Raw genomic sequence first — 21,466 nt, 5'->3', positions numbered from 1 at the left:
GCACTCCGGTCCCGCACTTTAGCGTCCCGTCGAGTGATTCCAAGCAGACTGCAAGATGACCATCAACACCCTGGCTAAAGGAGGCTGGCACAGGGAACAAATGGCATGCTTTCGGAAGGTATGATTCAATGATTGTGTCTGCTTTACTTATTTCACGACATGTGATAAATCATGACCTACTGAGTGAATCCAAAATAGAGCCGGTTCGAAGATGAGAGCAAGTTATGAAAGGGTAGAACATCAATAAGTGCATTCTTTTATCAGATTATCTGACCTATGTACGTGTTTTTGTATGTTTTTGTTGTGTGTGTATATATGTATATTTAGATGTATGTGTACATTTCCGTTTATGACTACATTTTTGTTTGTGTGCTTGCGTGCGCGCGCGTGCGTGCGTGCGTGTGTGTGTGTGTGTGTGTGTGTGTGTGTGTGTGTGTGTGTGTGTGTGTTCTCTTGACAGATGGAGAAAGTGATTGTGGCCATGCAGGACCCTGACATGGGCATGAAGATGAGAAATCAGAGGCTCCTTATCACTGTCATTCCACACGCCATGACAGGTGTGTGTGTGTGTGTGTGTGTGTGTGTGTGTGTGTGTGTGTGTGTGTGTGTGTGTGGTGTGTGTGTGTGTGTGTGTTTATATATATATATATATATATATATATATATATATATATATATATATATATATATATATATATATATATATATATATATATATACACACAAACATATATATATCCTACGTAAATGTGGAGCCTAATAAATATAACTACCCCACATTTGTGTAATTATGTGCATGGTAACAAACAACCATTATTGTATATATATATATATATATATATATATATATATATATATATATATATATATATATGTGTGTGTGTGTGTCCCTTTGTGTCAGTGGGCATCTGTATGTGGACATGCAGTGCACGATGCAGCTTGTGTGTCCCAGTGATCATACATTATGCAGCAGTGAAGTTTTGGGAGAATACTGTGTGCTTTGCAGAGTAGAGGGAGGTAGTTTGTCCTCTTTTTTTTACTCTTTCTTTTTCTTCAGGTCGCGATATAATTGCCTGGTTGATCCAGAAATACAGTATCTGTGAGGAGGGTAAGTGTATTGATACATCATTATTTTGTCTTAATGTGATAGAGTGAGAGAGTGTTTGCCATGTTTCTCTTTTTCCGTTTCCCTTGCTTGTTGGGTGTCGTTGCTAGTGTGTTGCCAGGATATGGTGTTTTCCCTCCAACTGACGTGGTGCGGTGTGTGTGTGTGTGTGTTTCAGAGTGTGTGAGTGCGTGTGTGTGTGTGGTGTGGGCGTTGCTGTTTCAAGTAAACAGAACCGGGTGAGCCCAAGAGGATCCTAGTTTCATTAACTCACCTGATGATCTGGATTTGATTAGCGTCCCCGTGGTTTTCACCTCAGGAGACTTTATCATATGTGAAGTAGGTCGGAAAAAAAAATTGCCCGCCGGTCCCTTTGGCCTCCGAGCAGGCTGAAGGAGGAAAGAGAAGAGCCAGTCAGCAAAGGAGAGAGAGCTGATTAAAATGCATCGCGTAGCTTTTTTTGGTGTCAGTCATGAAAGTAAGGCTCTTTAACAAATGAGGAGAGACTGAAGATTGATGACGCGTTTCATCACTGGGACAAAGCTTTGATTTGAGAGAGATTGCTGACGGTGCAGGTGTTTGATTAAAAAATAAAAAGGAATGATGGATGAGGCCCACAGTATTTCATACAACTGTAAGTATTCTTTGTGGCCAACTGATTGATTGATTATTGATTTTCCACTTTCACCTTGCTGAATTTGAGCGCTTTAGCACTAATGAAACCGCTCTTTCACGTTCCATCAAATGCCAGTGATAAACGTGCTTCACAGTATAGCCTTACAGGTGTGTAAGCTTAAATGAAAGGCTGGTTGAACTACTTTCAGAATACGACCCTCACAGCCACAACAATAAACTGGAACTGCGTGATGATTTGTGTCTTCTGTGGTGTTCAACAGAGGCACTGCACGTGAGTGGGATGCTGGTGAGATACGGGTACATCTACCCTCTCAAAGAGCCGAGATCGCTCGTGTTACGGCCTGACGAGGCGCCCTACCGCTTCCAGGTAAGTCGGTCCTGCCTCATGCAGTGTATGTTTGTTCTGCCCGCTCGTAAAAAAAACCCACCGTCCCTCCTTCCATTTTAAATGCTTTCCCACTTTTGACTAAAGTGATCACTGGCTATCTTCCTTTCCCTCTCTCACTCCATTAGCCCACTTTCTAATCCCCCATCCATCTGCCACTCTCTGCTGCCACTTTTTAATCACCCGCTACACCATCAATCTCCATCAGCAATGTCAAAAAATGTCCACTGGTTTTTCTTAGACTCCTTACTTCTGGACGAGTACCCGGTGGCCGGCATCAGAGCTGGACTATGGTAAGGCAATGCAAAGAAACAGAAGGGCTAAGAGGGGATCGAAGCAAAGTTCCTTTAAATACATTTACATCCTTTTTTTAATAAAAAAACATACATCAGATTACAAATCACTTAACCTCATTCACTTATTTATTTACTGTTTGTCTTCTTACATGCCATCAGCAATCTATTTGGCAAAAAAGAACATAAGAAAACAAGGAGAACTGATGGAGTATGAAAAGGTGAGGAAAGTGTGTGTCTATGTGCATTCTGTGCATTATGAATTATGCAGTAGCCTGGGGCAACATGCCTAAATCATCATTGCGTTTCTAAATTCCGGTCCTCTTTTCTCATGTGTGTTTTTTCTTTTCTTATTCATCCCTTGTCCTTTTACCTCTTCCTTTTTTAGGAGAGGTACAGTCTGTTACACAAGAGGATCAACCACACCTGGGACTTTGTGGTGATGCAAGCCAGAGAGCAACTCAGGTACACTCGCACAGACAAACACACACATACACAGACACACAGACACACACACACACACAAACACACAAACTTACAGTGTTGTGATTTACGTTTAGAGCATCCAAACAGAGGCGGAAGGCTGACCGCATTGTTCTAGAATGTCAGGAGCAGGCCTACTGGCTCATCAACAGACCCCCGGTATGTCAACTGTTAGTGTACTCAACTGTGTACTATGTACCACATTACACTACACTGTACTTGTTATATTACACATTTCAGTGTTTTCCAATGTGTTGGATTGTTCTATACTCTCACACTGTTCAATGCATGACTATACTATACCATCATTTGTTATACCTGCACTATAGAATATTGTATTATACTATAACTTCACTCTGCAATACTGAACGTTGCTATATTGTGCTACGCTATACCTGCGCTCTGCTAAACTAAACTATACGATGCTTTTCCATCCCACACAACTACAGAAACATGTTTTACAGTATTTAAAACTGTAAGATGTCCCACGAATGTTCACCCACAGTCCCTTTTCTGCCTCTACATGAAATATTCAACCCGTCTGGTAAAAGCCTCAGCTGACGACAGGGGAAAAAGAGAGAGAGAGAGAGAGAGAGAGAGAGAGAGAGAGAGAGAGAGAGAGAGAGAGAGAGAGAGAGAGGGAGAGGGGGAGGTGGAGGAAGAGGAAGAAAGAAAATTAATAACCATCATATTCCTCTTTCTTTATGTTGTGTAAACACCACTGACATCCATTTGATTCTTAGACAGAGACAGAGAGAAGGATCTGAGGGAAGGGAACAAAGTGGGGGGCAGGAAGGGAGAGGGTGAACTAGAGGTCAAGGGTTTGGAGGAGGGACTCCATCTTGTCATGCTCTTATGAATTAGGGACGAGGGCATGGAGAAAAAGAAAGAGCCCAAAAAAACCAGAGCCAGTGGAGTGGAAAGCTCAAGGAAGGATAAGTGCTCCCTCACACGCATATTCTCATCAGACACACGCACACACACACACACACACACACACACACACACACACACACACACACACACACACACACACTACACTTAGTTGTTAATGTACATATGTGTGTATTTCTTTCAGCCTGGGGCATATAATGTGTTGGACATGGGTCTGGAGAGGCCAAATAACTTCAGCGCACGAGTTACACTGGTCAGTGACATCATCACATTTCTTTATGTCCTGATCCCCTTTGGGAAAATCTAACATTTCTCCTATGTATCTCTTCCATCTCTATTTTATTATTTTCCTTCTGTCTTGCTGCTGGGATTGTTTCAAAGTAAGTGTGAACGTAAGCTTTACTATAGTATGGACAATTACAGTATATTACAGTGTCTTTATAATTATAAATAGAGGTTAAACATGACATGATAGCCACCTTCATTGTCCCACATAGAAGTTATGGCTAATTAGAAATAACCATTAGAAGCAGCAGCACAGAAGAATTGCCATTTTCTATGTTATGAGCCATATATTCTCATACCGTACTTTCCTCATTCATCAGAATACATCCTGCTTTAATATTTAAAGCCTTTGTTTTTATGGGTGAACACATGCAGATACAGGGAGGCTGCCTTCTACTATTAATATGTCTGTATAGATGTATAATGCACACATTGTGTGACCCAAAGTGATGAAAGTGTTTCTCTTCACAGAACTAGAACAGTGACTACTACAAAAGTGAGGTAAGCATCATATATTATGTATACACCCTGTTGGAGACATATATTTTGTTTTGATTATAAATCATGTCATATAATGTATTTGTATGATCTAAGACATTTCTTTGCAATATGAATGGATTTTATAGTCATATTTGAAATAATGTTTTTTTTGGGGGGGGGGGGGGGATTATTTATATCATTCTGTTGAGGATCAGCTGGTCTACGAGGAAGGAACACAGGACCGACTCTTGGGTTTTATTTTCTTTATGTATAACGGCACATCGGCACGGCCTTTGACCTCACCTTAGAACTCACACAGAACTCAAGTTCCACTTATTATTTATTATTCGACCCTTTTAACGTGTGAGTCAAGACACAGAGTCCCGTGACGGGGCACGGAATAGGACAAGAACAAGGAACAGGCCACACACCCTCACTTCAAGTACATTGAATGTATATTTTCAGCTTGCTCTGTGTGCCCCTTTGTCTTTGTTTACAGATTGAAACCTGTCGACGGGCCCTTGGAAGAAACCGTGTAAAGTCCTCCATCTGCCTCGAAGGGTACGTGTCAACAACAAACATGGACAGACACACATGCAAATGCACACATGCACATGCACACAAGAACAAATAGGCTCGCAGTCCCGGACTGCCTGAACCGAGCGCTACGCCTCCAGCATGCGCGCGCACACACACACACACACGCACAAAAGACTTAGTGCTCCCACTGTAAGAGCCACTAATGGATGCTTCCCGAGGCAAGTTGGAATTAGTGGCCATTAACTTTTATGATCTGCAGCACTAATCCAATAGAAAATTGTGTGTGTTTTTGTGTATGATGGGGCCTCTCTTTGCATTTGTGTGTGTATGTGCAGTTTTGTGAAATACAGCGAGCAGTACCAGAACCACGACCCCATCATGCAAGGCTGCCTTCCCAGTAACCCCTGGATCTCTGATGACACCGCACATTGGACAATTAATTCAGAAATGTGAGAAAATACACACAGATATACACATGAGTACATCCAAACGAGTGGTCCAAAGAATGGAAGTAATTCAGTTATGTTGGCTTCAGTTTTTGTAGCATCTCTGAACCTGTGAAGTCATCGTGTTCCCACTGTAATTCCTCGTGTCCGTTGTAATGTGTCTTTGTGTGCTTGGTGTGTTTTTATGAGCAGTGTGCCGACGCCGACGCGTCTAAGAGTGGAACGCTGGAGCTTCAGCTTCATGGAGCTTCTCAAAGACGTCATGGGGAAGCGGGAGTTCATGATCTACCTGGAGAAAGAGTTTAGTGGTGAGGAATTGGGCCTGACGTGTTGGAATATATTCAAAATACAAATGTGAAAACGTTTGGGTGGGAATCTGAGCCAACTTGATGTGAGGAATTCAGAAAATGAAACATTCAACATGCTTCCACCTTATTTATATTCTAAACTTCTGTTATAGAGGTTTATTTACAACCATAACAACATTACATATAGATAAAAATGCATGTAATTGTTATCATAGGACAGTCATCATGAATAAACTCTTATTAGCATTCAGAATTGAATTATTTGCCAAATTACATGCATTTTCCAATCCCAGCAGTGAAAGATGGAAGGGTTAAGGCAGTGGAAAATAAGACCAGTTGAGGGAATGGAAAGAATATATGAGGAGGAAGAGTAGAGACATAAAGCAGGTTCACTCATGCCGAAATGTTGCCATGGGCCTTTTTTTTTTTCCACAGAGGCTAACCATGCTATAAAGAGTCTCTCATTGTTTGTCACATTTTCCTGCACTATTGTTGCGCTATTCACCACCGTACATCCCCAACATCTCATCGCCTGTCTCTCTGCTAGCGGAGAACCTGTGTTTCTGGCAGGCCTGTGAGGACATCAGGCATGGGGAAAGCTCCAGGATCATCGAGAAAGTGGAAGAGATCTACAAGTAAGCGTACAAGCACACAGACATATAACACTTATAGTTATTGTCACGTGACCGCGACCCGTGTGTGTGTGTGTGTGGCTCAGAAACTTCCTGGCTCCTGGAGCTGCTCGTTGGGTCAACATCGACAGTAAGACGATGGATAAAACTCTCATGGGGCTCAGCCATCCGCATCGCTTCGTCATGGACGACGCACAGATGCACATCTACTTTCTCATGAAGAAGGTTTGACCTCTGGCACATTGTAAAGTAATGCATGAGACGTTCACCTTTTAGGTATGAATCTGGAATAACAGATAGAACGCAAGCTGAATGTTTTGGGTTGATACGTTAACCTTTTTTTAGATACGGAATTTCTTCATTTTTTGTCCATAAACTAAAAAATAAAACATTAAAGTTTAGCTGGTAAGCTATTAGAATGTATTTAGGTGGTAATCTTGTGTTTGTGTGTGTGAAGGACTCTTTCCCAAGATATCTTAAGTCCGACCTATATAAGAACCTGCTGGCCAAAGCTATCGTCCCCCAGGAGACAAAGAAAAGGTAAAACTACGAATGAATTCCCACTTTTACTTCTCGTTTACATGCAATAGATTGACTCTCCGCAACTTTACACTTCTTCCTCTCAGTGTGTTCCCCTTCATGAGACGCCAGCGGCACTCCAGCCCCTCCCCTGCTCAGGCCGTCAACCCGGCGACAGAAGAAGACGGGCACGCCAAGGGGGCCGGACAAGCACGGAGCAACTCTGCACCCGGCTCCCAAGCCTGATATCGGGCCAAAAGAAACAACAGCGCGAGACGCTATCTCCATCGTCTCTGTTAGTCACCACCCCAAGGATTTTGTCTCTTTCAAGTAAAACTTTCTGTGTGAAAGCAAAGTTGTTCTTTCACCGCTGCAACAGAAACAGACCTAGGATATCCACGTTGCAGCGTCCTACCCGAGCACAGGCGTTAATGCGCACCTCAGCGGCGCCGCATCTTATTCCCAGAGCACCAGCAGAGGAAAAAGAGCTTTTAGTGCTGCGTAGTCAATCTGCATCTACATCCCATATCAGTCCTGCTGTTCTTGATATTGATGTCGAACAACACGTCTTCCTTTCTGCCTCTATAGCCTTTATATGTAATATACTCTGTCTCTCATAAGCAGTTTTAGGCAAAAGGGTTGTTTATAGAGCAATAGAGATGTAAAATATGTATTTTGTCAAAACTTTGCCTCAGAATGTGTGTGATTATTGAACAGTTTTGTTGGTTTTGTTCATTCCATGCTGGAAATTGTCATTGTCATGGTTGTTGCTGTTCATTTTACCCACGCATGTTTTCATCCCAATAAAATGTCACAATTGCGTTCAGTGTTGTTTCGCTCTCAGCTCTGCGTGCTGTGCTAAACTATGAATGTGTGGATCTGCTTTTATTTTCAGACGATGACTTAATCTCGTTCTGATCTTCTCTTTCATGTGCTCCGTTTTGCTTTCAGCCCTTGGAGCACACTATGAACTCTGTTTTTTTTAAGCTTTACTTCATCTCGATGCGAGGTCTTTCTAATATGGAATTATGGAGCTCCAGTCATTTAGTTCATTTGAAAGCAATTTGAAAGCATCTTCCTTTCTGTATTTTCAGAAAACATTGATTCAGGTCTGTTCCCTACGATAGCATCTGTCTTGCATGTGCTGTTCACGTTAGCTTCTGCTACTGTGACTGAACATATTCATTTATTTTTACACCTCTCCCCTTCATTGAATAACCTTTCAGATTTTGATCCTCTGCTGGACTGGTTCCCTCTACTGGCTGTATGTGGTCAGAGTAACTGGCATTGCACTCAACCTTTTTATCTTATAAGCCCTAAAAATGGACGAATAACTACCCTTCATCACAGGTTAAGGGCTGAGTGTAAGTTGAGAGCATTTACAAAGAGTGATTTTTCTTTCTTAGTCCATAGCTTATTATTGTTATTTATTTTTTTACATCTATTCATCCTCTTAAAACCCCTCAATCCCAGTTTGGGAATCCTCACAATACAAAGTCCACATAAACAATGATTGTCTTTGTTGATTTATGACAACATATCACCACTACTACTAGAAAAGTTCCCTTTTAAGGTGTCAATGCAGGTTAAAGCAGCACAGATGTCCGGTTACTCATCATAAGTCTGTGAAATCAGTTGTATGATATGTTATATTGCTGTGGAAGAGCTATCTAAAGTCTAGAGTTAGACAGAAAACCTTTGTTATACACTGTTGGCGAGGAGTATTAAAGATCAGGGCATTTAGATGTTGTGAAAGTTTGGATTGCATGTACAAAATGCAGGATCCAGTTATTTTTAAGATAGGTTACTACGGATTAAAAATCAGGATGTCGGCCTTTGCTGAAAAACTATGAGCAGTAAGGCTATGCTGTGATCTGTAGCCCTGATCTGTGTCAGCAGTGCAGGACATGATGAGAGACCATCAGATTTACTAATGGAGGTAAGCCATGTATGGGCACACAAGCAAATAGACTTATATAAGTGCACACACTCACGTGGTAAAATGTGTATTCCAACAAACAAGCACTTGCTATATTTCTGAGGATTATGATAATCCGCTTTCCTCCATTGCCCCATCCGCTCTTGTTGTGTGACTGTGTGTGTGTGTGTGTGTGTGTGGAAAATAAATGAATAAATCATGAAACCTCTCTCTTTTTACCACATATTTATTTGTGGTGGGCTAAATGCTATTCACATTTTTTAAATGGATTGAAAAGTAGACAGATAAAGGAAGTAAATTCATGTTTCACATCAAACATCACATTTCTTCATCCTTCCACACATAAGAGCTACGGTGTGTTGTGGTGGTAGAATGCCTTTTCTTTATTAAATGTGACTCACACTCGAGGGTAAAACACAATACAAAAAAAAGAAGAAAGGAAGGCGATGCAAGTGTGACAGTGGCGTTCAATTTGAACCTGTGCAAAATCATCAAGGAGAAAATCATCACAGCATGGGATGCATAGTAAAAGACAACACATATTCAATATGTATCACATTAAATAAAGAATGGAAAGTACTCAGCAGCTTCACTGGTGTAAGAGACAAAACACACATTCATACAGTGCACTCAATCACAGACAGATACAGACAAGAGGAGGCACTGGACACAGTAATCTGATTATACATTCATAGTGGCCATCCATATACATATATGGGCTGTGTACATTAGAGTGGAGTTAGCTTTTTAATCACAAAAGTGCCTCAGAATGAGTGTTGGCAAAAAGTAAAATCGGATACAAATTTTAGAATGGGGGAAATAAACAGGTGATGATGATAAGAGAGCGGAGGGTAGGCATGAAAAGAAAGGTCATGGTCACAGGCTGCGTGTCAAACCGTACATGATACAAGCGCCGGTCATCTTCTATCGGCTACAGCACGTAAAGATGTGGATTGTGAGACGGCATGAAAGCTAACTTCATAGGCTGATGAAGATCAGGTCATATGGTTGAAGGAGCAAAGCTACAAAGCCAAACCATTTCAAAAAGGTTGTTTGAACTACATGGCAGTTAATAATCAAGCACATCTCAAATGGATGACAAGTTGAAAAAGCTTTGTGAGGAAAAAAAAAAAAAATACAAGAATAATGAGTGTTTATATCAATGTTAAACATTGTATACTTTATCAGCAGACTCAATAGCAGTGGTCTGAATATGAAGCTTTAAAGTAGAGCCACGAAAGTGCCATCCCTTATAAATATTTCAAACATTGATTTCATAGCCTACATGTACATACACAATATGTATACCAGAGCCCTGTACTATGAAGCAGCATTTGGGAAGAGAGAGGCAACTTCAGGTTGAAACAAACAAACACGGGACTTTCGTCCAGGAGGTCGCTGTTCATGTGCGAAACTAAAAGTAACCGTTGACATTTTGTCACAGTAAAGTCAACATCACCACCTTGTCCTAAACCTAATTTAGAGGTGTTGTTGATTTGACCTCACTTCCTGTGAAGACACAAGTGTATTTTGAGGAGACTTTTCCATGTAGAAAAGGTACCCGGAGCGTCATCGTCGCATACTTGCCAATCAAAGCTTGGCGAGTGGGTCGTACAATAATATTGAACAAATACAAAAAAGTTGTCAACACGGAAAGCTGACAAAAAATGAATAAATTGCAGACTGCGTGAATGCGTAAATCAGCCTTTTAACCTACACGCTCACATAGTCAGCGATTTTTTTGCCAGTTAATCTTCCTGCATTTTGCAGCTTTTCACTTCTGCGTATTTGACCAATATTATAGTTTGCTCTTTGTTTTTAAAATATGCCGCTTGACTAACAATGGACTGTGATTGGTAATATGCTGAAAACGGTCCTTTTACGAGAACCCAAAAAGAAACCTCGGGTTGATTGACAGAGTTGATGACCATCGTTGAGCGGCGCTTAGCGGGAACGCGGCATGTTGAACTGGCTTCATAGTGCAGGCCTCTGATCATGAGGTCAAAGGTCAGGTGGTTTGTTACTTGGAGGTTTTAATGTTCATACCCAAGCTTGAGGAATATACCACCTTAAAAGGTTACAGCAGGTTTGATTTGAGTTCATTGGTGTGTGTGTGGTTGTCTGCAAAATTAATGAAGACAATAGTTTTAAATAGTCTGTAAAGTTGAAAATGATCGTGGTAGACCTATGAGAATATAGGTCTACATTTGATTTTGAAACTTTACAGAGTCAAGAGTCTTAAAAGATTTTGTTTTGTTCATTTTTGCAGTGTTTTACAATCAATACCAAGTCCCTTTGCTTCCTACTATGTGACAGTGTAGAGTTCCTCCTTGTCGCTCTGACAGAGCGTGTACCCACAAACCCGGGGTCTCCAGCTCCAGCTCCAGCTCCAGCTCCAGCTCCAGCCCCTGCTCCAGCCTGACGTCTCCCTGCTCTTTTCCTTTGGCGGCAGCAGGAACACCACGCAGCTGGCCACCAGGATGTGCCACAGCGAATGTGTGTAGTAGTAGTTGCCCTCCGTTTCAGTGAAAATGTACAAACATACCCCGATGAGGGCACAGAGTGCCCCGGGGATCAGGAAGAGGACCCAGCGTTTCCACGAAGGCGGGTAACAATGACGCCGCTGCACTCCTCGGTACACCTGTGAAGAAAAGTGAACTGGATTCAGCACACCTCAGCTACAGCGAGTTCTTCGTTTAACTACCAGCATAGACCCATCAGATAGCGTTTCAAAAACTCCCTTTATTGTACGACTCACCCAGGCAGTGACCATGCACAGTATGGCACACAGGACGGGACCCAACAGGTTCCACAGGCCTTTGCGGTCCAGCTGCATTGACATGGCTATAAGCAAAGCCCCGAGCATAAACAGAGTCTGCACACACAAGAAGAAAACGATTACAAACTAATCTTAGCACTTCATCATGTGATTATAGTATTAAAAAAGGAAAATAGGCAATAGTCGGTGTCTTACATATTTGAATGTGTCTCTGAGGCGAGCCATGCACAGGATGGTGACCCAGATGGAACAGACTGACCCCAGGAAGTCACAATATTGGAGGGCATCGTAGTCCATGATACACATTACTGCTACACCTGGCTGGTCACATGCGTGGTAAAACTAGAATGTGAAAAGAAGAAGAAAAAAAAACATTAATCTGAATGCTACAAAACTGCCTTAATGACAAAGGCTGGCATTTTCCACAGTTACATATATAACACATTCATATAGATGTGTCCATAATGACTAATAAAACTGTCTGTCTTGATCTGTATACACAACAACTCTATTTATAGCAATACATAGTAAACAGACACGTTCTGTCAGCATTTCTACGACCACATCTTGTAAGAAGCGTCCTGAAATCAATTAAGGTAGACAGCAGTTAACTAAATCTTTAAACTGCAAGGGCAGTTGTAATGTCAATGTAATGTTACGGTCGACTAAGTTATTTTGTCCAAGTCTCACTTAAAGTGAAATATGTTGTGAAATCTGAATATCGGGCAGAAACAGGTTCCACACTCACCAGGTGTCAAATGACCCGAAAATAGCCTTTAACTCTACAAGCTCAGCATTTAAAACCGTGAATGGTATTTTTTACAGTCTTGTGAGGAGGACAGGTTTCTTTATGAGGCACCTGGTCTTATTGATAATGTGCCGACCAAAGCAAAACACTTGCTAAATTTAAACTAACAAGTGTTCAGACAAGATGCTTCGACCTTACATAACATTATCCACGTTGAAGATAAACAGTACTCCAGAAACACGGCAGTTTCTGAGTGCGTGCGTGCGTGTGTGTGTGTGTGTGTGTGCTACCGTGGAGAAGAACATTGTGAAAAGGTAGACTGAGGCCTCAGTGATGTAGCAGCGTTTAATGGCTACAACGATGGCAGGCAGGAAACTGAGGTTGCTGAGCGTGAGCAGAAGAGTTGCCGTCAACTGGCGACGGTACGACTGAGCTGTTGAATTGTCAGTGCAGCCCCAACCGCTCCAGCCTACACACAGAGAAATACATACGTAGCACAATTAATCACAACATTACAAGAAAAGATACAGTGGACATTTCTTACTTTAGTTTAAGAAAAGTCTGTTTCTCTTACCAGCCTTGCAGACGCAGGCAGCATACAGGTAGCTGTAGGATCTCAGGAGTCTGCATTCACCGTATGTCCCACAGTCCTCTACACAGGCACTGATAAACACCTCTGGGACCACAGACACCAATGATGCATTACCACAGTCACTGCTGCAAGAAAAACACACAGCATATATATTAAAATCAATGTCCAACCACACATACCTTCGCTGCACAATCTAATTTTATGCACTTTAATTCACAACGTTTAGCAAGTCTTTTAATGAAGAACTGAATATGAAGAACGCTGTACTGTTGCATTTTATAAAACATGATATAGTGTGTCAGTAAAACTATGAAGAGAGTATTCATGTGCAATTTAACAGGGGACTGGGATGAAGAACTCTCAAGAGCAGAAATATGGATTTGTCTGTTGAGAGTATTGTTATCCCGATCTGAGGGAGAATGCTTTATGAAACATGTCATAAATGCAGAAATATTGAGGAAATATTCAAACACACACCTTTTTAGAGAGAAATGCATTATTTGCATGTGTGTGTTACCTGTTGCATGTAAGCTGCAGGGTGAGGTACCATGTTGCGGACTGAGGAAAAGGCAACCGGACCACAGCTTTGGGATCACTGGCATTAACGCGAACACTGTACCCTCCAAACAAAGCTGCACACGCACACACGCTCACATTTTAGTTATAGACATATAGAACAAGGGAAAAAACAGAATAAACAACAAGAAACAGAATAAAAACAAAGAACAAAAAGAAAAACAATATCTAACTAGGGAGTGATCTCTTCTCTATTGTACATTTATTGATTTATGAAAATAATATCAGGTCCATGGGGGTGTTATGTGTGTAACCCATTTTTCCCAATGTTGCAAACATTGTTCCAGTTTGTGGTTGACTGACGCTGTTATCTTCTCTATGTTGTAAATGCCCATTGTAATATCCATCCATGTATTCAGAGTGGGACTCTCTTGTGACTTTTTGCCGGTGGCCAGAAGTACATTTATTAGTACATTACCCTCTCACAAAGTATTGATAGAAGTCCTGTTTATCTAGTGAGCGTTTCTCTTTAAGAGTTTGACCACTTAGCAGTGTGCCTCCTTTCATGATGTTGTATATTGCTGTTATTCCTGTAGCTGTTCAATTTCTAAATCTAGTATCCGATTTATTTGGTGTGATGTCAGAATCAGATGCACACCATTTAATCTAATCTCCCTCTAATTTGTGTTCTCTTATTATGATTTTCCATACTTTAACTATGGGTTATCACTAGTATCTATGTGACTTTGTAGTTTACTGCGACTTTTTCTAAGTAATAGCAGAGCTATTGGCAGAAGGCAGAAAAACACCTTTGAAAAGGTTGACATTCCTATTTCATAAATGTATATTTTAACTTGTTTGCTACTTTTAAAAACAGCTGGACTACATTGTCCATTCCTAGTGTGTTATTCATCATCAATCCAACAACCCCATTCTATTCTATCTTAATACTACCTGAGTCTTTACACTACTGCAGGTATTTCTAGGTGTACAAAGCTTCAATTCCATCAAGTATAAATGTGAAAAGAATCCTTCAGGTTATCTGTGCTACCTGTGCGGCAGGGTTGAGAGTGGTTGAGTTCAAGGACTGGAGCCCACGGAGAGAGACAGGCGACGACACTGCTGCCGTTTCCCAGGGTTGCATTGGTCTACACACACACACACACACACGCACGCACACACACACACAAGTAAAACAGCGCAGAAACAGAACTCTGACACTCTCAAATCTAACACTTTTATCAGAATAGTGAATGTGTAGTATTCCAGTAGTACTCACAGTATTGAGTGTTAGCTGTAGGTTGAGTGTACCACCAGTGGCTTGTGTGTACAGCGGGTAGGTGAGCAGGGTGGTGTGTGCATCCGTTACGCTGACATTGGGGCCGCTGGCCGGAGTGAATCGAAGCGACAAAACGTCTACCTCCTCGTAGAGCACGGGGATGCTCCACACACACGCTGACGACGGGGTGAACAGGGACGCCGATTCGTTGCTTAAGGTGACTGCGTCTGTAATCGTGGAGTTGTTGCCTGCCGATGGTGAGTTGGTGTCGCTGCGGTTGCCACGGAGATGGTCGATGTCATCGTCCGCTTTGAGGCCGACACTTTTTGGTTTGCACCCCACTGATGGAGACACACACACACACAGAATATATTACACATAATGAGACATAATGTGTGCCAGTTGCGTTTACGGAAGTGTGTTTCTGTGTTCACCTGAGCAGTTTGAGACGATACTAAAGGTCACAGTGCGGTTGTCTAGGCTGCTCTCCACGACAACTCGTAACCAGGTATCCCATGGTGGGTTAGAAAGAGTTGCAGAGCAGCCAATCCCTGAGCAGTTCACTGTTACTGGGCGGTGCTGCAGAGAAGTAGAGCCGAGTCTGAGGACGAGCGAACAGTTTCCACCGTCGGCTCCCTCCTCTGAGGAACAGTCAGCCACAGAGACGGACAGAGAGGAGGCAAACTCTGGAACATACAACCTAAGATAGACACAAAGCATTAACCGGTCTTTTACAGACCAATAAGATACATATAAAACAGAATGAAGGATGGGACCACGTGAAAATAGATGTATTCAAATGCAACACAGACAGTTCTTACTTAAGGCGTGCAGGTCTGTCAGGCGCTGCGGTCTGCTGGAGGAATGTGCCCTGCTGTAAAGTGGGCGTGTCCACCGCTCTCCTGATTGATAGCTGAGGCTGGAAGAAGTACGAGCAAGACGGAAAGCCCTGAAAGAAAAATACAACGAAATAATAAAACAACGAATAACAATGGAGGACAAAGATACAAGTACAGAGGTATAAGACAGGTATTTATTTCAGGGCGAGTCGTTGGTAAATGAGACCACACAAACAGCCGCAAATACGAAATATGATCAGAGGCCAAAAAGAGAAGCAGAAGAAGAATGTGGTTTAGCCACTTTACTGCTCCGGTGGAACCGGTTGGGTTGAAAGGATAATTTTCAAGTAGAGTATTATAGGAATAGTGCCACTTAAGATTGGTCTTTCAATGCATTTTTTTTCAGACAAATATGATGGACAGAGATGTAGTTGAAGTAAAAAATGACACAGTCAGGCCACAAAGAATTCGAAACAGTCAAAATAGCAGCCTTTTTAATAAGGACAGTTTGTGTGCATAAGTCCTGCGGGAAATATCTTCATCAGGACTCATACCAATAAAAACAGTTACACAAACAGTTAAAAGCACATATTGTATCCAGCTCTATACAAACCTTCTGCTCTATGCGCCCATCATCTTCGGGCAAGTGGGCACCAATGTACCAATCACCGGGCGCAGGATCGGAGAGGTTAAAGGTTGTGGAGCTTTGTGAAGTCACCGGTAGAATCAGAGACAGACACGGGCTCCATAGTGTTGCATTGGGAAACACCGTCCCTGTTGGGTTTATAACAGGAGGGGCACCGTGCTGAATATGGCTACGAGAGAAAGGGAGATAAAGAAGAGTCCCAAAAGAGAACACTAACAAAAAGAAATCACAGAGAAAAAGGGGAGATGGTTACTTGAGCTTACATGGAGACATTGTGCTGTCCACAGTTGAAGGAGTGGCCCTTGGTAACTGAGAACAGCCAGCGAGCGACTGCCGTCTCCTCTGGTACGTAAAACCTGTGCAGCCTCACGTTGCCGTACCAGCCATACTTGGACAACTTCTGAGCTGGTTTGGATGAGAGCTCTGAGACGAATGTCACCGGTCCATCTTTAGGGCGCAAGAGTTCAAACAGAAAGAGCACAAACACAGTTTTACCACTGAGTGTAGTAAAGTTATGCACATATATTGTATAAGTAAGTTAGTAGTTACGAAATACAAATGGAAGAATATGAATGAAATGCCACTTTGTCCACAAGATAATAAAACTATGCATGCTGATCTATTTATGTGATAAAAGATGATTCATAAGGATGCAACATATTATTTAAATAAAAAACAACACACTCGATAAATGTAGCCAGATAGATGAAAAAGATGTACAGCGGATAGAAAATGTAAAATAAAATAAGACACGAAATAAAATAATAAATATAAATGCTGTCACACTAACTTTGTTGAATGTCAATAAGAAACAGTTGACTTACTGTTAAATGTTATTAAGCTAGCTGGATGATACATACTGTAAATATACATGCGCTCATATTCATACAGTCGTAAAAAGGACACACAGTGTGCTATTAACAATGTGAATGTGAGTGCATGAGTCGTGTGAGGTAATTTCACGAGGCGAAAGACAAAAACGTGTCAGTCGTTCAGGTAAAGTCGCACGTCTCGGTAGTTAGCCAGTTAGCCAACATGCTAGGACCAGCTCCCGCTGCCCTCGTCGATGAAAACACTGACCGTCTGCTGAGGTCCAAGCCGTCAGGGCGATGAAAAGGAGACCACGTAGAAAACTAAACGCCATGTTTTCTGCTCGAGCGTCTGGACCATCACATCGTCCGTAACACACAGCTGTCACTCAGGAGATTTCGTTCTGCAGGCACAGCACTTCCTGGATTTCCATGTAAATACATGACGTCACGAAAGTCACCGGGTGCTGCCTTTGCGGCTGTCGGAAAAATATAAATCATCCACATTAACGATCCAGAAGAAAATGCAATTGTATTGATCATTTGTTGTAATTTTAAAATCGATCATGTTTAAATATTGTCGATTGACATAGACAACATTTTTTTGTTGATAACGCAAAACATCATGCACAGCAGTAAATATGGTACAACCTGGTCCATGAATGAAGCGTGTGTTTATTGTAATGGTTGGCCTTAAAATTACCATCTTAAGAGAACCAGAGAAGGCAACGCTGTTCTATATAAACAACTCTGAAATGCCTTCATTTTAATATTAGTTTAGCTTGATTCCATGATTAGGAATTATTTCACCATCACTAATGTTCATTTTTCTTATTTGTTTACTACTACATCATCATGAATTTCATGTTTACACGTAACACACAATCCTTCGGCATTCATACTTCTCTGCTTTTTGTGTTGCGAGACAAGCAAGAGCATAAATAAAGACTGTGTTGTCTTGTTTATTACCAACAAACATATTAGGCTCCTCATTGCAGAAGAACAATGGCTCCATCTTTGAAATTTACAAAGGTGCATTGCCTTATAGCCACAATTGGGAACAATTTCAAAGAGACTGGCCAATAAATGAGATATAGGCTATTTGGAATAAGATAAGACAATCAAAAGTCATTCAGTGAAAATATAAAACACGCAGTCCATGATCAGTATCTCTGCAATTAAAGTCACCAGTGTGTAAAATGTTTATTAGGCAAGGACATAACATTTCTAGATGTCTTCTAATAGAACTTTATCATATTTGCAATGTCCTTAATTGTAAATAAACATTGTTTTTTTTTTGTCTCTTGGAACACCTAAAATACACACATCAAACATTGTACATCCTAATCAAAAGCAAATGAGTAGCGAGAAGGAAAAAAGGGCAGTTAACTGAGGGGAATAGCTTCAAACCAAATATTATACATTTAAAGGTATATAGCTTTATAGAACGTCATAGAAATGTAACATCATCTGGGGACTCCACCCAGCACCACTGAGCATCATACCCCAGCAAAGCTGTCTCTCTACTAGGAGGCGCACTCTCTTTCTCTTCCATCATATTGTGCTGAGAGGCTCTGAAACCCTCCTGACTTTGGTGCTCCGTCTGTGTCTCTCCTGACTGTTTAGTGAGGGGAAAAGCATTATTAATGTTTCTTCTTGCCTTGTTAGATCTGAGGAGAGCTCTTCTGATGGTGCCAGCCTTGTCTTTGATGTCTTGTAACGGAGCTACGCCAGAGTCCTGTGGTTGTAACTTTTCTGATTTGGCACCAACCAAACAGTTGGCAGGACCAGATGATGACCAACCACGGCTGCCATGTGTGGAACGACTGACTCCAAACTTGAAGGTGGAAGGACTAGGAGGTCTTTCCTCAGTATACTCGGGGATCCGCATGTCAAAGTAGCTCTTGTGGTTTGATTCACCATCCTCAGTGTGTGGTTGGTGATCTGCTGATTCATCGCCAGAGTTTTCTGTCAAATCTTGAGTTGGACTCTGTCTTTGTCTGCGGGAGCAATTATATAAATACAAAGCACATGAACGCTGAGCCCTACAACTGAACATGCTTTAAATCTACATTCTGCGCGATTACAGTATCATAAGCTTCTTCAAATGTTTGCTGAAAGTCTGAATCTGACCTACAGACAAAATGGAGGAGTGAAGTCAATTTTAAATTATTTGTTTTAGGTTTCAGCAGTTGTATATGTCCAATGAAAAATACACAATTGTTATGACAATTCACTGTCATAATCTCTTTTGAACACTGGATATGCCAAATATAATAACTTTGAAGTTTATAATACAATTAATGTTTATATTCGCTTATCTGGACATATATTGTAACTTTTCTTACAGAATGGTTCCAAAATGCTAACTTTTTCTTTTATGGCTACATTCTGTCCTGACAATGTAAAAATGTGTTGCACGCAGGTGGCATTTAATCGGTAAATACTACTTCCTCAGGTATCTTGAACGTTGACCATCTTGCTCATATAAATTCTGCGCCAAGGATCGTAAGCCAGAAAAGCATGTTGCTTGCATACTGAATGTGACCGGCTGGAGTTGGACATTCTGGTATTTTTGGCACACTGCATTTGATATAATATGTGTTGGGACATACAACATGTTTTTCTGGCATACATTGTATGATAGTATGGGTATTAGAACGCACAGATAATCTATTAGTTGTTTTTTTGAATTTGCACATTTTCAACGGGAACGGGTTTCTGTACACATGCCAAACAAAACTGTACTGCACCTGCAGGGGGACACAGAGAGGCCGTGCTCCTCGACAGTCACCAGGCTGCTCAGGCTGCCCGTCAAGCTGCTGCCATGGCTGTCTGAGGCCCCGCGCTCCTCCATCAGCCAACGCATGGCCTCAATACCCTCGTGAACGGCCACCAGCTGGCGCAGAATCTTCACATCGGCAGAACGCAGCCACCTCTGCAAAAATAGAGAGGAGTTAGATAAGTGTGATGCAGGTTTATATCAGAGAACTGTGTGTGTGTGTGTGTGTGTGTGTGTGTGTGTGTGTGTGTGTGTGTGTGTGTGTGTGTGTGTGTGTGTGTGTGTACTGCAGGTATGTGTATGGAGAGAGAGGTGTGTATTTAACCTCTCTTATAGTCTTATAGGCATACATCAAACATCTTACAGACAGACAGACACACACACGCACGCACGCAGTGTGAGGCCCCTGCTTGTGTACTCATTTGCCAACAAAGCATGAAGCAGAACAAAAGAGCAAAATAACTGTCGGAGGAACTGAGGGAAGGTGAAAGGTGTTCAGAGAATGATGAGCAGCGCAACAGAATGTAGGAAGTGAATTGAGATGAATGAGAGAGACGCCAGGTGATGGGTGTGGTGGAGGGGCACGTGACAGAGTCTGTCATCAGTAATCAAAATAAGCAGGTGAAGTGGCTCAGAACTGAAAGCAGTGGTTTTGTCATCAGAACAAACACAGGTTGCTGAAACAAGTTGTGCAAGTTGCTAAATATGGACGCAGGTACGCATGCCGGCGCACTCAGACAGTACAAACTCATGCTCTCAAAACTCCATTTAGGAAAATGCATAATTATATATATATTCTCTATGATAGATTCAATGCTGAGATCAAGATAGGAACCTTTACCATCTCTTGTTTCAGGCTGCTTATTTTGTCCGAAAAGCTATCGCTGAAGGCAGAGCTGCGGTCTCCTCTGTCGACCACATCAGACCTCCAGCCATCTTCGCAGTCCGCAGAATCCCTCATCCAAATCAGAAGACTTTCCGGTGTTTTCCGGCCAACCTTATTTTCCACTTCTCTGAGATCTAGGAAGGAGTCGTTGAGGATTTCGTCTGCCATCCCCCCGCGCAGTTACTCGCAAATCCTTCGGTCGGTGGCTTTGGACAGAGAAGAGCTTGTGCGTAAAGTCACTTTCCAAATTCCGCTGTGAGAAGTTAGGACTCCACAGCGAGAAAACCACATACCTCTAAATCTCCCAAACTTACAGCAAAGTCCCACATGTTATATTCCTGAACCATCAACAAACACACCATGATCACGGATGACAAACCTGCCACAGAGGCGCAGAACAAGCCATGAACACGCTGGAACGACATGCCACCTGTACCTGCTGACATGCTGTCGCCTTTCATGTTCCGGAGGTATTGATGGTATGCAGCATAGAATGCCATGCTAGAAAGTGGAAATGCTCTTTGTGTAGTGCCCAAACAACGGCGCAGTTTCACCAGCGGTCACATGGAGAGGCAACACCTGTGCGCACCGAGCTGGCACGTTAAATTCATGAAATCTCTTCGTCAGCCTTTACTGTCTTTGTAT

At 42.0% G+C, this 21,466-nt stretch overlaps 3 protein-coding genes across 3 annotated transcripts; 1 reads left to right on the top strand and 2 right to left on the bottom strand.

Annotated features, from left to right (window-relative positions):
- The first annotated feature begins 54 nt into the window (after positions 1 to 54).
- Positions 55 to 7,685, top strand: rgs11 (regulator of G protein signaling 11). Its single transcript, XM_068571039.1, has 17 exons — positions 55 to 118; positions 461 to 557; positions 1,058 to 1,108; positions 2,002 to 2,108; positions 2,368 to 2,419; positions 2,582 to 2,640; positions 2,808 to 2,884; positions 2,980 to 3,061; positions 3,981 to 4,049; positions 4,559 to 4,582; positions 5,061 to 5,122; positions 5,437 to 5,550; positions 5,740 to 5,855; positions 6,403 to 6,490; positions 6,574 to 6,712; positions 6,945 to 7,027; positions 7,114 to 7,685. Exons 1-17 carry the CDS (start codon positions 56 to 58, stop codon positions 7,250 to 7,252), a joined length of 1,422 nt encoding a protein of 473 aa, XP_068427140.1. The 5' UTR covers position 55; the 3' UTR covers positions 7,253 to 7,685.
- A 1,503-nt stretch (positions 7,686 to 9,188) lies between these two features.
- pgap6 (post-glycosylphosphatidylinositol attachment to proteins 6) lies at positions 9,189 to 17,570 on the bottom strand. The gene is made up of 13 exons (XM_068571672.1): positions 17,425 to 17,570; positions 16,608 to 16,791; positions 16,312 to 16,513; positions 15,681 to 15,808; positions 15,294 to 15,559; positions 14,860 to 15,200; positions 14,632 to 14,728; positions 13,582 to 13,696; positions 13,047 to 13,189; positions 12,763 to 12,941; positions 11,920 to 12,066; positions 11,704 to 11,820; positions 9,189 to 11,586 (listed from the first exon to the last, which is right to left on the bottom strand). The coding sequence occupies exons 1-13, from the start codon at positions 17,486 to 17,488 to the stop codon at positions 11,251 to 11,253; spliced, it is 2,319 nt and encodes a 772-aa protein (XP_068427773.1). The 5' UTR covers positions 17,489 to 17,570; the 3' UTR covers positions 9,189 to 11,250.
- Positions 17,543 to 21,218, bottom strand: LOC137802425 (leucine rich adaptor protein 1-like). The gene is made up of 4 exons (XM_068600273.1): positions 20,777 to 21,218; positions 19,907 to 20,091; positions 18,985 to 19,153; positions 17,543 to 17,632 (listed from the first exon to the last, which is right to left on the bottom strand). Exons 1-4 carry the CDS (start codon positions 20,987 to 20,989, stop codon positions 17,543 to 17,545), a joined length of 657 nt encoding a protein of 218 aa, XP_068456374.1. The 5' UTR covers positions 20,990 to 21,218.
- Positions 21,219 to 21,466: the final 248 nt, after the last annotated feature.

The sequence above is a fragment of the Clinocottus analis genome, unplaced genomic scaffold, assembly GCF_023055335.1.
Source record: "Clinocottus analis isolate CAN_PGR_092001 unplaced genomic scaffold, fCliAna1.0.p SCAF_11, whole genome shotgun sequence".
Lineage (NCBI taxonomy): Eukaryota > Metazoa > Chordata > Actinopteri > Perciformes > Cottidae > Clinocottus > Clinocottus analis.
Note: the sequence above shows the minus strand (reverse complement) of the source record. Positions and strands in the feature narration are given on the sequence as shown.

Bases quoted from the DNA above. Each gene is read 5' to 3' on its own strand.
- rgs11 (XM_068571039.1), top strand. From the start codon at position 56: ATGACCATCAACACCCTGGCTAAAGGAGGCTGGCACAGGGAACAAATG. The intron at 119-460 runs GTATGATTCAAT...TTCTCTTGACAG, and splicing joins AAATGGCATGCTTTCGGAAG to ATGGAGAAAGTGATTGTGGC. The intron at 5,123-5,436 runs GTACGTGTCAAC...GTGTATGTGCAG, and splicing joins TCCTCCATCTGCCTCGAAGG to TTTTGTGAAATACAGCGAGC.
- pgap6 (XM_068571672.1), bottom strand. From the start codon at position 17,488: ATGGCGTTTAGTTTTCTACGTGGTCTCCTTTTCATCGCCCTGACGGCT. The intron at 16,792-17,424 runs GTCAGTGTTTTC...TGCGCCCTAAAG, and splicing joins GGCTTGGACCTCAGCAGACG to ATGGACCGGTGACATTCGTC. The intron at 12,942-13,046 runs GTAAGAGAAACA...CTCTGTGTGTAG, and splicing joins TGCCTGCGTCTGCAAGGCTG to GCTGGAGCGGTTGGGGCTGC.
- LOC137802425 (XM_068600273.1), bottom strand. From the start codon at position 20,989: ATGGCAGACGAAATCCTCAACGACTCCTTCCTAGATCTCAGAGAAGTG. The intron at 20,092-20,776 runs GTAAAGGTTCCT...CTATTTTTGCAG, and splicing joins GCAGCCTGAAACAAGAGATG to AGGTGGCTGCGTTCTGCCGA. The intron at 17,633-18,984 runs GTCAGTCGTTCC...TTTTTCCGACAG, and splicing joins CTTCCACCTTCAAGTTTGGA to CCGCAAAGGCAGCACCCGGT.